The sequence below is a fragment of the Nothobranchius furzeri genome, chromosome 1 (assembly GCF_043380555.1).
Source record: "Nothobranchius furzeri strain GRZ-AD chromosome 1, NfurGRZ-RIMD1, whole genome shotgun sequence".
NCBI classification, from domain to species: domain Eukaryota; kingdom Metazoa; phylum Chordata; class Actinopteri; order Cyprinodontiformes; family Nothobranchiidae; genus Nothobranchius; species Nothobranchius furzeri.
The window spans coordinates 63,227,556-63,246,589 of NC_091741.1; the positions used below are offsets into that span (position 1 = coordinate 63,227,556).

The window sequence follows — 19,034 nt, forward strand, 5'->3', positions numbered from 1 at the left end:
GTTTTCTTCAGACTCAACAGATAGATGGCCACCAGGGGTCAGTCACACACAGAGAAGAAGACCTGAACAAAATACAATCTTTATTCATTATATACATTACATACAATGCAATACTACAAGGCTTTCTACACATTCACTGTATCCAGAGTAGTGCTAATTCATCATAGAACCAGTCCTAAGCCCCTCCTCCCCCTCCAGGGGAGGAGAACTGGGAAAGGTGGAATTAGAGAAATTACTTACAACACAGCAGATGTTATGAAGATGTGTTTTCTAAAATAACAATGAAAAGTAGCATTTTGGCATTATTTGTAGTCATTTTATAAAGGTGCTTGTAATTATATCATCATAAACCCAAATCTTATTCTGGCACAAAACATGAACCCTAAACAGGAGGTGCTCTGAACTTTTCTGCTCGTTTTTGCAATGGTGGCTTGTGAAAGGGACACACACACACACACCTAACCAGACTGAAAGGCTACAGTTGGATTTAAATATCAGTGAGAATCAGGTTTGTTCTGTCTGCATAAGATTTAAATAAATGATTAGTAATAGTGAACATTCGCAATTATGCTAAGTGATAAGTGCTGACACACAAGAACCCAAATCAGGAAAAACAAGCACACCCTGGTGGGACGTTTGTCCCAGATCTGATGCTTTTAGGTGAACGGTAAACAGAAAGTGAGACATGTTGAGAGCTTAGATGTCAAATTCGGTTGTTGGTTTTCCTTGTTTTGCATATTTCTTGTTGGTTTTGAGGAAAATCCTGCAAGTTTAGGCTGCAAAGCTTTCATGTCTACATGCTGTAGAAGCAGCTTCAGGTGTCAGAGAGGAAAGGACCCCAGTGGTCTGTGTTTACCCTTAAATCCAAAACATTATACACCCAGGCATGAAAACCAATTAGTGTATTTACAGCTGCATGTGTGTTTAACTGTGAGTGTTTTGGTAGGAAGGCCAGCAATCAATCCACGAGCAGTGGTTTTCAGGGTTTTCTGCAGCAGTCGGAGCCTGAATCAGGTCCGAGAGATCGTTTAACTCCACCCTGAAAAACCGTACAAAACAAACCACATTCTACCTGGTTGTGACCACGTGGTGATGTCATAGTTCACCTGACATTATTTATCTGTACAGGAATCGTTTAACATGTAGATATTCATGCTGATTTAAAATCTTTTTACTTAGTTTTGGTTTTCATAAACGACTTTTTAAAACCAGCCATGACTGTAAAAATGAACGGATTCAGAAAAACCAAGTGTCAAAAACACTGGAGGAGACTGGAACTGGAGGACATGCGGTTGGTCCACACCCCACCAACCACGTCTTCTGGAATCCCAGAGGAACTTCTGCCGAACTCTATGTGTAGAAGAATTTTCTTCTTCCAGTTGATTTGGAGCTCAGTAAGAACTAAAACTGTCTACACGTTCAACTCCAGCTTGCATTAAAAGCATGTTCACGAGGCTCATCTGGTACCGAGAACTCATGAGTGGAAACAAGACATCAGCCCCACACTCACGTCAGAGCTCATCTATGAGATTAAGCGCTCACTCAAACCCATCCAGACCCAACTAAGAAAATCAGTCACTTTATCCTCAAAGAGAATGTTTTAAGCCCGCAGATTAGAAATAACTCAAGAGGTTATGAGAAATCAGAAAAAACTGTACAGTCACAATACTTTCTGAATGATTAAGATTGTAACAACGATTCGTTCTTAGTAGCAGGTTTGATGTTTCTTCAGTCAAACGGATGCTCTTGAAGAGAAAGTCCCCTCGCGGTTCAGATCTTCTGAACCCAGCTTTAAAAAGAAACCTTCACAAAAACGTCAACAGATAAACAGGCTGCTTCCTCTCTCTAAACTTTGAAGTGGCACCAGAAATTTGCTGATTTAAATGAATATGTTCAGTTTTCCGTGTGGAGCGCAGTGGTTCTGGTGAAGCAGAGATTATTATTAATGCAGCAGCAATTTTATATTATGTATATTTACATAATTTATACACTCAGATTCAGATTCCAATAGTTGTAGTGGAAAAAAACTTCAGATTGACTTTGTATAAATCACATCTACAGGGTCGACAACCTAAAACTAGCTCTTATAAATATATTAAACTTTCATCTCAGTGGCTCTAAACTACAGCGTTCAGGTGGTCATCGTGGTCGTTAACAGGGGTGAATCATATGAAAAAAGCAGATGAGAAGCACTACATGTCTTCAGGTTTTTAGGGAAATATTTTAAAAAGCTACAAAACATAAATTAAAACCTCTGAATATTTCCCAGAGCCTGTCCTGAACCCTAATCATCTCATCATCTGAACACATGAATGGATGCCTGTCATTGTCTTGTGTCCAAACATTCCTCCCAAAAGTGGGAGGAGCCTGTGGGAGGGAAAAAAGACAGCAAACAAATGTGCAACATCCTTTTTTTGGCTCAAACTTTACAGAGAAAACAATGAAGGTAAAACAGAAATAGAAGCAGTTTTGGCAGCGTTTAGGGGCTTTGCATGTCTGGTGAAAAACACAAACAGCGTAGACGTTCACTCCTGTCCTACAGCAGCCGTGTGGGGTTTATTACCATCATCATCATGGTAACACAGGTCGGGGTTGGTGGAGGTGGGCAAAGAGAAGCCAGTCTGGTCTCTGGTTTTCTGACCAGTCAGTGGATGAGGTGTGTGAGCCTGGGGGGGCTAGAGGGTGATCAGGTCTACCAGATTACCCTTGGGTGGGGTCATACTGTCCGGGAAGAAGTTGACAAGTGTGTCAAAGAGCTGAGTTCGCTGAGCGTAGGTCTGGTCAACGTCGGAGAAACCTGACAAAAAGATAAAAACACTACATGTTATTTAAATCCGGTCTGGCTCCTGAGACCAGAATCTAAACAGGTGTGAACAGATCAGAGAACAGGTGGGGTGAGGGTGCTGAATACATCCTGAAAATCCACCCTGAGTTTTAATGGTCTGTGATGTTCACAGGTGCGCAGACCGGATGGGGGACGGGGGGTATCTGTCCCCCCCCCCAGATTCAGATTGACTCAGATTTTTTTATTTTCAAATTTATTGACATGGGAAAAATTATCTCGATAAGGGTCAGAAATTTTGATAATGATACATTTTTGATTTATTGCCCAGCCCTAAAAGATTGGTATGCTGAAAATCAGTTAATGTTTAAATAAAACATGTCTAGCATAAAGCCTTAGGTTTTGGTTAGTAATTGATTGGGAGATTAACAAATGACTGATTTGGATAGTGTTGATCAGGCAGAGCTTTGTTGCTGCATAATGCTTCAAACACATATATAATAGTGTTTGTTTTTTCATAAACCATTGGATGAAATTACACAAACTGACTGAGCTCTAGTTAAGGCTCTTGCAATTGTTTGTGTATGTGTATGTACGTGCGTGTGTGTGTATGTTTGGGGGAGGGTACATTGGAACTTTGTCCAACCAGTTTGAAAATCCTATCTGCGTCCTTGGATGTTCATCTGGGTTATTTGGTCAGGACTCAGACCGTCTAGGATGAGTCCATTTCTGCAGTTAACATAGAGCTAGACAGGAAAACACACACAGTATATGTATAACATCCAGTAATTTTCTAAATAAAAGTCTGTTGCAGAGATGTGATTTCTTATCTATGTAGATTACATCTGTACATGTGACCTAATGACTCATTTACTCCCAGCATCTTTTGTTTTTTAGCCAGGCAGTGGAGGAGCACTAGCCTGGCCTGCCTGACTCATCCTCTGTTTAATTCTGCACAGAGAAAGAGTCTGCTAAAGCCGGGCGTACACTGTGTGACTTTTTCACTTTTTTGAGCCGATTTTCCACTCGTGCGAGAATCCACGTGATCGGGGCGAGTTTTGCGCCGAGCGTCGTGTAGTGTACAGGGGGTTACGAGAGGCAATTAACACCACGTGACCAGCTACCGATCAGTAGTCGTGAGCTCGCACGGACTTCTGGCGTGTTTAATATTTCGCTCGTCCCTCGTGAGGGTATCGCACTGTTGAAGCGGCGCTGCAAGCAGCTGCGACCCAAAATGTATCAGAACCGCTCACGGCGCATGCGCAATCCTGCATCAACGCCGCTCCCCGCTATTTCCCTAATAACACACGCTGTTCATTTTTGTTTCTACACGTTTTTTTACTCACAAAGATTGTCAAGAAAGCGTGTTTGTCGTGTTCATGTCAAATTAAACTGATCACAAAACACAGATTTACTTTCTTTATTTCGTTTTCCTCATCCAACCCCCATAAATCCCTGTGTGTCCTCCTGCAGCACTCCCGAAGGACAACAGGCAAAACAAGACAAAAAAGTCTAACGTGTTGTGTAAAAACTGCTATTTTTAGCATATTTTTAGGGCTGACGTGTTGCTACCAGACGTACAGTGTGAGCAGTCAGGTCGCATCCGAGAACTGGGTCGTGCAGTGTGAGCTCCTGGCTCGTGAGATCTGCTCTGCGAGGAAGTCGTACAGTTTGAGCTGAAGCTGAGTGCTACGAGTGAAAAAGTCGCACAGTGTACGCCCGGCTAACTCAAAGGCAGAGAGGCACTTGAGGGGCGGGACTACTCATAAATGATCAATCAGAAAAAAGACGGAAATCCCGACTGTACCACACAACGCGGTAGATTTCTAGTTGTAGTAAAAAAAAAAGGCGTCTGGCAACGGCGCAAACATCTTTTATTTTTTTTTTAGAAGAAATGCTTTTAGCGCTTCTACTTGTGGTTTTAAAGACATTTGAGTCATTTAGAACAGAGGAAAGAATCGCAGCAAACTCCGCCGCCGTCTTTGTTGTTTATGAGAAACTGAGCGCCGCCGTGTGTGACGTCCGTAACGCTGTAGTGTTTTTTTAGCTGTAGTAAAAATAGAGTCTGGCGACAGCGCTAACATCTTTGTTTAGAAGCTTTTAGCGCTTCTACTTGTTGTGGTTTTAAAGACATGTTCAAATCATTTAGAACAAAGGAAATAGCCGCAGCGAACTCCACTTCAGTCACCATGTTTGTGACAAACTCGGCGTTCTGGTGTGCGACGTACGATACTCAGCGCTGATTGGCTCAGTTAGAATTCTCACAGGGTGGGGTTATTTGAATAGGAGAGTTCCCAGACTCTTTCTCTGTGCAGAACTAAACAGAGGAGGAGTCTGGCAGGCCAGTCTAGAGGAGCACGACATTATATGCACACGAGATGAACAGTGATAAAACGTGATCTCCTTCTTCTGAAGTATAGCAATGGTCCCCAACTTCCTTCCGAGGGCCAGTATCCAGCATGTTTTACTGTTTTACCTGCTTCAGCACACGTGATTTTAACCAGCAGGTGAGTAGCAAGCTTCTGCAGAGCTCGGTGGGCTACTGAACCAGTGAATCAAGTGTGTTGGATCAGGGAAATAACAAACATGCTGGATACTGGCCCTTGGGGAAGAGAGTTGGAGATCACTAGCATATGGCATAAACAAACCCTGACTTTTGAAGTCTTGAGGGTTTTTTGATCTCGAGTCCAGTGAAGAAGATGGGGGAGAAACCGCTCGATGTCTGAGACGCTACCTGGTGTGGAATGATGCACCAAATTTAACGCAAGTGAACCATTCTGCTGTCGTTCCATGCCGCTGATGCCTCAGGGCAAGATACCCAGCTTGTTGGTTTAAATGAGGAGAGTCTCTCCTGGTAATCCCCTCCGATGAGCCTTAATTTCACTTTTGTAAAGTTTTAGAGTCTGACAAACAGCTGACATTACATTTTCAGAACTGAAGACTCAACTTTCTCAGATTTCCTATCGTGGGAAGAATGACTGAAGATCCAAGTGGGAACCGGTGTTTGGCTCTTTGACCCTTCATAGGCTGAAGGTCACCAACACATTGTCACTCCCAATGCATCAGAAACAAAAGCTTAGTCAGCCACCCTCGGCGTCGCACCACAGACGCCAAAAAGTACCTTTTTTTGTCACTTATGTACGAAAAAGGGGTTTTCCCTTTTCCAACTGCAGATCCCAATGCAGCGTAAAACTGACGCGATGGGCTGTCCGCTGCTGCGGCACCAAACCAGCTTATTTACCCGCACACAAACCTTAACCTCTCGCTATTTATAACCTTCCCCTCACCACCATCCCAAACTTAACCTTCTTGCTACCTAAAACGTTATTACAATGACCCCACTGAAAATTTGTAGGTTTTGGACCGACGCCACGTGACTTTGGGACATACCATCTCGCGAGCAGAAGGTTACAAATGCCATACTATAGATCAAACGTTTGACCTGAACCGTGTCTGTGTGTTGCTCTCTGCTACAAACGCTACTTTTAAATCTAAATAATGTATTTAAACTGTCCATCAGAAACAAATAACCTGTTATTTCAGCACCAGATTTAGCTACGGGTGGCTCTAGTTTTCACTCAAAAACGTTTAAAATGCAGGTAATCTATGTCAGTGTCATGAAGATTTGAGTCATTTTACAGCAGTCATTGTCATTTTATCATTTTTCACATCATTTGTGGCAAACTGTAACAAAAGCCGAAAATAGTTCTGCCATTTTAGTCATTTATTTTAATTGGTGCAAAAAATATGGAACAGTGAGAAACAGTTCTGAAGAAAGTGCTTTCTTATTTAAAGGGACTTTATGGTAGCCTGGCAAGCCAGACTAAATAAATGTATTATTTAGTCTGGCAACGCTCCATTGACGGCTCTCAGTTGTGGGGCGGGTTCTACCATTGTCTTTCAAATAGGGGTTGTATGAACTAGTCGACTAGTCGACTTCACGGCTCTATAGTGACTTTTTATGCCTGTCATCGACTAGTCGCTGTCACGTGATGACTGACAAGATGCAGTCCACGGAAAAGACAGCAGGTGATGAGCCCCTGCGCCTCGGGTGGCGGAGGCGACGCGCTGTGCCAGAGCGTCGGTACTGACACCGGCGGTAAAACGGACATTTAACCAAACTGTGACCTTTTGCCTCTTGCAATTTTACCTTCCCCTCACCCCCATCCTAATCTTAACCAGTTTGTGCATGCAAAGCTCTGATCGTTGACGCGCTCCAGACATCTGCGTCCTGAGCACCACCAAATCAGGTGTCGCCACCTCAAAAACAAATTAAACACGCGATCGTTCATGTCGGCTCATTTCCTTTAATGTTTTCTGTCTGTTATTTGTGCCTGATGCGTTTCGCTGCTGCGGAGCGAGGCGCATTTTGTCCTCTGGTGACGCACCCCCAAAATTCCACTATCTCCGCTCCGGCACGAACTCCGCAGCAAAACGGTCCCGTTGTAGTTGGCCGGCGAGCAGCGGCACTCCGCTGTTTTTGCGGTCGGTAGATCTTTTAGAACTGCAATTCAAAGGTAACTCATGAGGTGAATATATATGAACCCAGGTAGCAGTTTATCTTTAGGATTGAGAGGAGATGCAGGAAGATAATAAACAGGCAGGACAGAAAAATAGTCAAATAAAAACAAGTTAGTTTTTGTACCTGGTGGTTGTAACAAACAGACACCATTGAAGGTAATCAGAAGTGAGGAACAGAAAATGAAATAATTATTTTAATGTTTAGAGCAGCAGGAACTCCGAGAGGCTGCAGACGCATCAGTGAGTTTACAGCCGCTGCGCAGAGGGGGGGGGGGGGGAGGGCTGAAGCAGAAACTAACGTTGTTAAAAGAAATTTGTTTAACTTTGAAAATGTGGGCGCAATTTTAATTGTCAAAAACTCCAGCAAACCTAACGACACCCCCCCACCCCACCCCACCCCCACTTCAGGTGTATGACGTCATCAACGACTAGTCGAAGTCGACTTAATTTTCATTACTTCACTGTCAACTTTTAAAAAAATTAAGTCATGCAACCCCTACTTTCAAATGATCTCCGCATTCCACTGGACAAAGAATGTGACATACTCTTGTTTCACTCTGTTGCATCATCCCACCCACCAGGCATATAGAGTGCCCTGATTGGCCCACAAAGCGCATAAAGCTCTGTGATTTGTTCACTAAGCAGATAGAGCACTAGGGATGTAAGAAAATATCGATATGGCAATATATCGTGATATTTTTTCCTGCGATTATTACATAGACATTCAAAAGCCATGTATCTAAATCTTGAAAGAATTTACATGCAAACTTTTGTGTATTTTCTTTTCGTTTTGTGCAATTCAATCGCCACCCGCTAGTTGGCAGCAGTGTGCAACGGGTTTTGTTTCCACCATTGAACTGTAAATCCCTCCATCATGGTTCAGATACCTCATGTTAAACATGTTACGTATCAGTTTGGACTGTTTATTGAACATTGTTACAATAAATTCAGTAAAAAAATTGCTTGTAACGTCTGACTGAATGTATCGCAATATATCGTGATACATCGTATCATCTCCCCTGTATCGTGATATGTATTGTATCGCCAGAATTTCAAAAATACACATCCCTGTAGAGCACTATGTTTGGCCCACCATTATGGACCAATCACAGCTCTTTATGTGTTTGAAACCCCTCTAGAAAGCTGTGATTGGCCAGCCAGAATGCTGTTGGGACTGCAGAGGTTCCAGTGGAGCATTCCTAGACCAAACTTTGCAACGCAAGAATTTGGTCTAGTTCACTAGGCTAACTTTACGGAGTTTCGAATTTTAATGCTCGCGATTGCCCCCTCAGGCCAAAAGCGTAACGGCAGCTTCAATAGTAAGCTCGTGCACGAGGCGCGCGTGCTGTACGTGCACACTTCTTAACGAAAATAACAGCTGAGACAGTCCCTTTTGTGTGTGTGTTTGTGTGTGTGGGGGGCCCGGAGGACAGAGGACAGGAGAACGCGCAGCTAATTTATTAAATAATTTGGTTCTGTACCTTTCTCTTCAGCACAGCTGACAAAGGTTTAAGATGGGTCAGTCCTCCTGCATGCTCAGATCATGCCCTTCCCTTGCTTGAAAAATTGTTCCAAAATGAAAGTTGAACCCACAACTTTTTTTATCTGTGAATTCAATGCCGTTCGGAGAGTCTCAAATAAAAATGTGGGCATCTTACTGTAAACAAATATACCATTAATGTTAAAAAGAAACTCTAAATAAACTATGTTCACATCCAGAATCGAACCTAGGTCTTCTGCACGAAAGCCCAACGTCTTACTAGGCGAGCTAAATCACCAGTGACGTCCTTTGTATCTGTAACATTTATATCCTTGATGACAGCTCAAACAACGTTCAAAGAACGGTTCGGAGGGCTATGCCTGAGCGTGAACGCGCATGAAGCAGCCTGCTCGACCCGAGCAGCTCTCTTTTTCTGTGATTTTACAGAAAAATAGGCAATCACAGTAAAAATGCCAGGGCTCATTCTACAGGACCAGGGCATTGCAGGAGAATGTATGAAGAAGAAATGTATTATTTCTATAAATGTTTTGGCTGTCAAACTTCCATAATCTTGTCTCGTCTCGTCTCGTCTTCCTCCGCTTATCCGGGTCCGGGTCGCGGGGGCAGCATCCCAACTAGGGAGCTCCAGGCCGTCCTCTCCCCGGCCTTGTCCACCAGCTCCTCCGGCAGGACCCCAAGGCGTTCCCGGACCAGATTGGAGATGTAACTTCTCCAACGTGTCCTGGGTCGACCCGGGGGCCTTCTGCCGGCAGGACATGCCCGAAACACCTCCCCAGGGAGGCGTCCAGGAGGCATCCTGACCAGATGCCCAAACCACCTCAACTGGCTCCTTTCGATCCGGAGGAGCAGCGGTTCTACTCCGAGTCCCTCCCGAATGTCCGAGCTCCTCACCCTATCTCTAAGGCTGAGCCCGGCCACCCTCCTTGAACCGTCACCTTATCGTGGTGGAGGAGTTTGAGTGCCCTAATGATCCTAGGAGCTATGTTGTCTGGGGCACTTAGTGCCCCTGGTAGGGTCTCCCATGACAAATTGGTCTTAGGTGAAGGGTGAGACAAAGAACGGTTCGAAGGATCTTTCATGGCGGTGAAAACGAAGAGTCGGAGTACCCGGCCCGGAGGGTTACCGGGGTCCCACCCTGGAGCCAGGCCTGGGGTTGGGGCCCGTGAGCGAGCGCCTGGTGGCCGGGCTTTCGCCCATGGGGCCCGGCCGGGCCCAGCCCGAACCGGATACATGGGCTCGTCCAACTGTGGACCCACCACCCGCAGGAGGAACATGAAGGGTCCGGTGCAATGTGAATCGGATGGCAGACCAAGGCGGGAGCCTTGGCGGTCCAATCCCCGGACAAGGAAATTAGTTTTTTGGAACTTCCATAATGCCCCTTTAATTGGACAGTTTTGTTACATTAAGATATTTAAAAAATGGAGAAAAAAAGATAAAGCATAAACTGACTGACACTCAAACTAAATAATTATGTCTTAATTGTATGGTTTTTGTCCGAGTAGAAATGATATTAAAACATCTGTTTAAGTCATAAAGACTGCAGAACTAAAGCATCGTTCCATCAGATAAAGTAGTTTGTTTATTCCATCAGAGATCAGGATCTTACCCAGAGGGATGAAGTCAGAACTGGACTTGAAGAGCGCCGACGGCAGCAGCTGAAACTGAGACAACACAAACATCTGAGTCACTTTAACATTCAGCAGCGGTGAACAAACAACAAGCTTTAGTCTGTAAACAGATGAGGATGAAACACAAATGTAGAAAATCTACAGCTGATGGGACGGATACCCAGGAGCTTTAGGTTCTGACTCAGTGGGGTTAACATCCTGCTCTCAGAACCTCGGATTGTCACACTGACAGAGGGACTCATCAGCAGGTGTAAATGTTTGGGAGAGCTCTGATACCTCTTTAATCTCATCGGGGTCCGTGTGGTCCACTGTGAGGGACAGATCGTTCTGCAGGTACTTCAGTGCGTTCAGTGGTTCTGACTGGGCTTTCTCTTCAAACCTGACCCAACACAAACAGCAGAGAAATACTGTGTTGTTACAGCTTTCATCCACTAGGTGGCAACAAAAGCAAAGTAAGAAGAGCTGAGGGCAGCTTCTAGGTCTAGTAAAAACACTTAACACCAGGTCCTTTCTCATATCATAAAACCACCAACATGATCGGCTTTGTTTAGGTTAGTGGATCCAAACAAATGTCCAACTCAATCTTTATTACTGCAAAAAGACAGTAAATCACCGGAGGATTTCTGACGCAGAACTTTGGTTATATTCACATCGGACAGTGACAGAACTGCTGGCATTTATCGTTACTGAGCAGCATGTCTGTCCAGGGGGGCTGCAGACCTGTACTTCCTGATGACGTATCTGCAGTGGCGCAGCAGGTACTCCTTGGAGGGTCGGCACAGTTTGAGGGACCAAAAGTCATCCAGGCGCATCTTAGGAGAACATGACTTCCCGGGGTTTCCACCAAACAGGTAATGCACCTGAAAACAAGCAGAACACAAACATTTACATTACCGTGGTCTTCTACTCACCATCAACAAACAAAAACAACATAAATCATTGCAAACATAACCCAAGGTTCCCTAAATGTTTTTTCTGTGAAGCCAGACACCAAAACACGATCGTAGAATTAGACTTCAAAGATGAGGAGTGTCGTGGATTTTGTGTTTATAGTCTATTAAGTCTATTAAAAAAAGACTTTGTAGCTGAATGAGAAATTCTGATTGAAAATGAATATCAAGCTGCTCGTTGAGGAGAAACGTTGCCACTAAATAATCTCCTCTGTCCAACTGAAGCCAGGTAACTCCTGTTGGAGCAGCTGGAAACTTCCAGATGAACTTTCAGAAAAAATCAAAAGTCTACATAACAACAGAAGAGAGACGACTATGACATCATCATCATCATCATCATCATCAGTGAGTCAAACTGACTTATTTATAAGACACCATTTCTTTATTCTGATGGGAAGCACTATGAGGGGCTGATGAGATGTTTGAGGATATTTTGTCCAGTTAAGCATTCACAGACACATATTAAAGCTACTTGATGTGAAAATGTTCTGTTTAATAATGAATCTTAATTTTTTAGGCAAAGTCACATTTCAAACCTCCAAACAGCCAGGGTCACCTTGACCTAATGGTTTTAGGATTTGTGCAGTTTCGTCTTTACTTTGTGAAGGACTAAAAAAATCTATAAATATTCAGATGGTAATTAGTCTGAATCATGTGTCAAAACTATGAGGCGGAATCCTGATTTGGACCGTCAACATGGTGTCTGCTGAGACTGCCGTGTCTGAAAAGTGTTTGAGTGACACAATCTGAGCTTTTGATATGAAAACTGTGTCCTTAGAAGGACGTGTTACTTTGTGCAGCTCATCGTAGACCAGCTGGTGTGCGAAGCGTGGACATGGCTCCTCCTCCTGTAGAGTTTTACTTTGGTTTTCCTTCACAGCTTGATCGTTCTTGTACACACATGACCTGACCCACACACACACACACACACACATAGGGAAGAAGAAAAATGGACAATACTTTCTTAAACCATCATGGGAAAATAAATACAAAGGAACTCTAATGTCCACCTGTAAATACCTCTAAGCTCGTTTATATTGTTAAACACACACGCACGCACGCACGCACGCACGCACGCACGCACGCACGCACGCACACACACACACACACACACACACACACACACACACACACACACACACACACACACACACACACACACACACACACACACACACACACACACACACACACACACACACACACACACACACACACACACACACACACACACACACACACACACACACTCCCCTGCTGGAGGCATGAAGGATCATCAAAGTGGGGAGAGCTTAAATGTTTGTCTTAGTGCTTTTACAGCGCTGACATTTCTCTAAACAAGTAGAGTGTTAGGATGTTGCTGGTGTAGCTCGCATGCAACATCTCAGCTATCGGTTGTGGTGGGGACAGAGCTCAGCTACACAGAGCTGGTGTGTCAGGCAGCTTCCTGCGAGTGTTGATGTGGTTATGATCACAGAAACGTTTGTTCCTCTGTCCTACCAGTTGTTACGGGCTATGTCGTAGATCCAGAAGGAGTTTCGCACGTTCTCCTCGCGCTTGTCCTTGTCTTTGCTGAGACCGGAGAGGACGTGGATCTCGTTGAGCTCGGGGTCGATGGTGGCTCTCTGGGTAAAGCCCGTCATTGGAACTGTGCCAACAAAAGTCAAAACAGGGTCAGCCCAGATGGGAGTATTTAAGAAGAGATTACAGGCTAATCTGTGAGAAAAACACTGGGTGATACGAGTAATATTAAAGTTTTTCTTTATCACAAACTAAAAGGAAAAGTGAACGGCAGAAATGGAAATGATCAAGTCACACAGTTAATAACACAACGCCATAGCAACAAGGCATGGCTGAGAAGCATGATAATCTAGTTTACTTTGCAGAGAAAACAGAAAGTTCTGGATGTTTCTCTGAATCACAAATGTGCTGCAGTCTGGAAGGTAAGAAATCTTTTTATTTCCAGCAACAAAACAAACACAAAAGAGAATATCTGAGTTTGACCCCATTCCAGCATACACCACTAACCAGTTAAAGCCAGGGCTGCTTTTTCTGGTTTCTGTACAGCTCATGTTGTTGTTTACAACTTGTCAAAAACAAAAGCTAAGTTACAATCCAAGAGTGTGGTCTTTGTATTTTCATGTGTAATTTGGGTGGATGTTATCACCGCCTTTGTTTATTTTATATAACATGCTGTAAAGCTTCACTAGTCATCAGACTGGTTCACCTAAAAATAAAACATCCTTTGTTTAAATTCTGGGTATCAGATATTTTAGTGGAAAGTTTATAAAAATTAGAATTAATGATCAGAAGCACAAATTCAATATAGGATCATATATAATTATTTTTAGATGCTAATTTTGTTTAAAAACAAAAGATTCCTGTCATTATTTTAAATTAGTCAGTCTAGTTTATAATTATTAGATAAACCAGCAGGCTTTGACTTAAACTATAATTATTATTTCTAATGTTTTAGCTGTGATGAAGCACCTGATGGATCACACAGGTTAGAAGTCTGTAAGCATCTGGAGCCACAACAAAGCTCAACTGTATGAATGTAATGATCCGACATGAAAGAAAACTAAACTTTAGTGCTGATTCATTAACTTTTAATAACATCCATTTGCCAATAATAACATTTCTTTTTATAAGTCCAAAAATGACGCCTCTGATTACCGTGACGAGCCTCTAAAGCTGAACACTGAAAGGACGTTTCTGTCTTCGTACGATTTAGTTATAATCAGTAGGGGAACACAAAGTCTTCTGTACCTCCTAAAAACATAAAAATCACCATTTTTCACTTGAAAAAACATGATTACTTACAATGAAGTTAGTTGTTCATGTTATTTAAGTAGACAATGTGTAGTTTTTACCATTAATCTCTGGAAATATCCATCAAAATGTTGTTGAAAATGAATGAAATGATGCCCAGTTGTTCAAAAATAATGGTGACTTCGTAACATATAGCCATAAAAAAAATCAGGTCTAAAAAACATGGGAGCAGGTCCAAGTCTCTGGGCGACACCATTTTAGATGCTATGTTTCCTTCTACAGGAGCCCATGAGGACAAAACACATTAACTGATTTGTAACAATTAAAAAACTTTTGTCATTCTTAAATGTTGTTTTACACATTTACCTCTTCACTTGTTGACAGTGATGAAAGAGAGTCTGATGTGCTTGTTGTTTTGCTCAAGTTCACACTCCCCAGGTCTTTTTGACCCTAATGGGCATCCGTTGGTAAGGTCTTACTCCAACACAAAAATACTGCTTGCTTGCAAAAATGTAGGTACCTACTGCCCCCTATCGCCAGGAAAATACACACGGTCACTTTAAAGCACATGTGCAGCATTTTTATGTGGCCCGCAAGATAAATATCAAAAATATATTAAAACTGACCCGCTGACCGATTTTACCGCAGACTATAGCTCCCATGATGCTTTGCGGCGTTAGCGCGGAGCCGAAGCGCCCCCTCCTTTGTGTTTTTCCAGCGGCTGCTGCTGGTGTCTGCAGCTCCGCTGTCTCGGACAAACTACACTCCTCTCACTCAGCGCCGAGTTTACTCAGCTATTTGCCAACATTGAAGCCCAGAAACGGAGATTTTAACCGCTCAGTAATGTGTTCACGAATGAAAGAGAAAGTTTTCCAACTAACTTCCAGATAGAGCTGATATGACTCCAGCGAGCAGCGACACGCTCAAATCAGCATGACTCTGTGGCTGCTGTCGTTTTTATTTTTCCTCCCCGACACACAACAACGTGGTCAAGCTGCTTAGACATGTTCAGCATCACAAACCTATGTGAGCACCTGTTGTCATCTAATGTTGTCATTATTATGATGAAGATGAACAAAACAACAGGAGTCTCCTCCTCAGCTTATCACCATGATGCAGGTATCTGGCTGGAACAGATGAGCAAAACAGTAAACCAGTGGAGCAAACTGAGCTTTAAATATTTTGGTTTTATGCTCTTTTTCTGTCTGCAGATAGATGAATCGAATAGAAAATCCCTTTATTGTTCCTTAGGGATGTAAGACAATATCGATATGGCAATATATCATGATATTTTTTCCAACAATATTATATCGATATTCAAAAGCCGTGTATCCAATTCTTGAAAGAATTTACATGCAAACTTCTGTGTATTTTCTTTTTGTTTTGTGCAATTCAATCGCCACCCGCTAGTTGGCAGCAGTGTACAACGGGCTTTGTTTCCACCATTGAAATGTATACCGTAAATCCTCTAATACAGGCCCGGGCCTGTATTTGACTCAAGCTCATCAAGCTCCGGGCCTTTATTGGAAGGAGGACCAGAATTAGAGGCAGGCCTCTATTTCTATTTGAGCAAAATTAACTAATGGTTCGCTGGAGTTTTTGACAATTAAAATTGCGCCCACATTTTCAAAGTTAAACACATTTCTTTTAACAACGGTAGTTTCTGCTTCAGCCCTCTCCCCCCACCCACCCCTGCGCAGCGGCCGCAAACTCACTGATGCGCCTGCAGCCTCTCAGAGTTCCTGCTGCTCTAAACATTAAAATAATTATTTCATTTTCTGTTCCTCACTTCTGATTACCTTCAATGGTGTCTGTCTGTTGCAACCACCAGGTACAAAAACTAACTTGTTTTTATTTGACTATTTTACTGTCCTGTATCTGTTTATCTTCCTGCATCTCCTTTCAATCCTACAGAAAAACTGCTACCTGGGTTCATATATATTCACCTTATGAGTTACCTTTGAACTGCAGTTCTAAAAGATCTACCGACCGCAAAAACAGCGGAGTACTCGCCGGCCACATCAGTTAGGTGCTTCACCGAGGACAAAACAGGTGATGCGCCCCGATCCACAGCAGCGAAACGCATCAGGCACAAATAAAAGACAGAAAACATTAAAGGAAATGAGCCGACATGAACGATCGCATGTTAAATTAGTTTTTGAGGTGGCAACACCTGATTTGATAATGTTACTGTGGCCGTGCTCAGGACGCAGATCTACCGACCGCAAAAACAGCGGAGTGCTCGCTGCTTGGCAGCCGCATCAGTGATCGGTGCGTCGGAGGACAAGGTGATGCTCCCCGCTCCACAGCGAAACTCATCAGGCGCAAATAAAAGACAGAAAACATTAAAGGAAATGAACCGACATGAACGATCGCGTGTCAGTACCGACACTCTGGCACAGTGCGTTGCCCCCCCCCCCCCCCCCCCCCCCGAGCGCAGGAGCTTGTCACCTGCTGACAGCAGGCTGCTGTCTTTTCCGAGGGCTGCATCTTGCCGATCATTATCACGTGACAGCGACTAGTCGATGACAGGCATGAAAAGTCACTATAGTGAAGTCGACTAGTTCATACAACCCCTACTGCTCCTCAGAGTGTTCTGCAGCATAATCAGCACGTTCTCTTTGAACTTGATATCAAATTTTCGCCTCCTCTTTGTCTCCGCACAGTTAAAGTTACCCTCGCGGTCTATCACTGGCAAATCAAAAGTGAGACAGATGACACAACCGCCCCCCGTACTTGCTTGTTACCACATTCCACCTGGCCACAATAAAATACCGGCCATTATTCACCTCCGCCGACTCCGACCAAAATATGATACCCGGCCGTTAATTGAATACAGGCCAATATTCGAGGATTTACGGTATCCCTCCATCATGGTTCAGATACCTCATGTTAAACATGTTACGTATCAGTTTGGACTGTTTATTGAACATTCTTACAATAAATTCAGTAAAAAAAATTGCTTGTAACGTCTGACTGAATGTATCGCAATATATCGTGATACATCGTATCGTCTCCCCTGTATCGTGATATGTATCGTATCGCCAGAATTTCAAAAATACACATCCCTGTTGTTCCTCAGTGGGGAAAGCTAGATGTCACAGCAGCAATGACACTTGTTACAGGAGAAAAAAAGGAGAAAAAAAAAGAAAAATGAATAAACAACAAGAAAGCATAAATCCTGAATAGATTTTAAAAATGTTGAATATACCACAAGTAATGAATACCACCGGTGCATTTTATTTAAAATGGACTTGCTTGTGTGTAATTTGGTTATTCCACATTCAGTGTTAATGCAAAAATAAGTTTGTTTCCAAATTAAAAGGTTCAAAATTGCATACATGTTGATAAAGAAAACGTGCAAATTTGCCGTCACTTTTTCTAAAATATTAAGTTCGGCCCGCAACTTCGTCCCAGATTTTCATTTCGGCCCCGTGTGAATTTGAGTTTGACACCCCTGCTTTAAAGCATCCATACATCTAATTGTGACAGCTGTGGTTTCAGCACAACTGAAGGAATAAACAGCTCTTTGCTTTATTTGTGGGCGACGGTGGCACAGAAGTTAAGTGCTCGCCCCGTAGTCGGAAGGTTGCAGGTTCGAGCCCCGTTCAATCTGTCGCTGTCGTTGTGTCCTTGGGCAAGACACTTAACCCACGATGCCTGCTGGTGGTGGTCGGAGGGACCGGTGGCACCAGTGCTCGGCAGCCTCGCCTCTGTCAGTGCGCCCCAGGGCAGCTGTGGCTACATTGTAGCTCATCCCCACCAGTGTGTGAATGTGTGTGTGAATGGGTGAATGACTGATTGTGTTGTAAAGCGCCTTGAGGGGTTCCAGGACTCTAGAAGGCGCTATATCAAATACAGGCTATTTACCATTTTACCATTTACCATTTGAGGTAGTCAAACAACTACACAGCGGCGGAGCCCCGGGGGCGGATGAGGTTCGTCCTGGGTATCTCAAGGCTATGGATGTTGTAGGGCTGTCATGGTTGACACGTCTCTACAACATTGCGTGGTCATCGGGGGCAGTTCCTAGGGAGTGGCAGACCGGGGTGGTGGTCCCCATCTTTAAGAAGGGTGACCTGAGGGTGTGTTCCAACTATAGGGGGATCACACTCCTCAGCCTCCCTGGAAAGGTCTACTCCAAGGTACTGGAGAGGAGGGTCCGATCGATAGTTGAATCTCAGATAGAGGAGGAGCAATGTGGTTTTCGTCCTGGCCATGGAACTGTGGACCAGCTCTATACCCTTGCAAGGGTGATGGAGGGGGCATGGGAGTTTGCCCAACCAATCCACATGTGCTTTGTGGATTTGGAGAAGGCTTATGACCGTGTCCCCAGGGGCACCCTGTGGGGGACGCTCCAGGAGTATGGGGTGGGTGGCTTTCTGTTAAGGGCCATTCAGTCCCTTTACCAGAGGAGTGTGAGTTTGGTCCGCATAGCCGGTAGTAAGTCGGACCTGTTCCCAGTGAGGGTTGGACTCCGCCAGGGCTGCCCTTTGTCACCGGTTCTGTTCATCACTTTTATGGACAGAATTTCTAGACGCAGCCGTGGTGTGGAGTGTGTCGAGTTTGGTGGCAGGAGAATCTCGTCTCTGCTTTTGCGGATGATGTGGTCCTCCTAGCTTCATCCAGCTCTGACCTTCAGCTCTTGCTGGGTAGGTTCGCGGCCGAATGTGAAGCGGCTGGGATGAGGATCAGCACCTCCAAATCTGAGACCATGGTTCTCGACCGGAAAAGGGTGGCTTGCCACCTCCGGGTCGGGGGAGAGGTCCTACCTCAAGTGGAGGAGTTTAAGTATCTCGGGGTCTTGTTCACGAGTGAGGGTAGGAGGGATCGGGAGATCGACAGGCGGATTGGTTCGGCGTCTGCAGTGATGCGGACGC

General features: G+C 44.0%; 1 protein-coding gene across 1 annotated transcript in view; it reads right to left on the reverse strand.

The window, feature by feature from the left end:
* Positions 1–61: 61 nt before the first annotated feature.
* The window catches only part of mkln1 (muskelin 1, intracellular mediator containing kelch motifs), a 49,501-nt gene continuing 30,528 nt past the window's right edge, over positions 62–19,034 (reverse strand). The window contains exons 13-18 of the mRNA XM_070549701.1: positions 12,883–13,030; positions 12,174–12,288; positions 11,153–11,292; positions 10,709–10,811; positions 10,411–10,465; positions 62–2,797 (exon numbers count right to left, since the gene is read on the reverse strand). Coding sequence (XP_070405802.1) covers positions 2,676–2,797; positions 10,411–10,465; positions 10,709–10,811; positions 11,153–11,292; positions 12,174–12,288; positions 12,883–13,030 — 683 coding nt within the window. The 3' untranslated portion in view covers positions 62–2,675. The remainder of the gene's footprint in view (positions 2,798–10,410; positions 10,466–10,708; positions 10,812–11,152; positions 11,293–12,173; positions 12,289–12,882; positions 13,031–19,034) is intronic.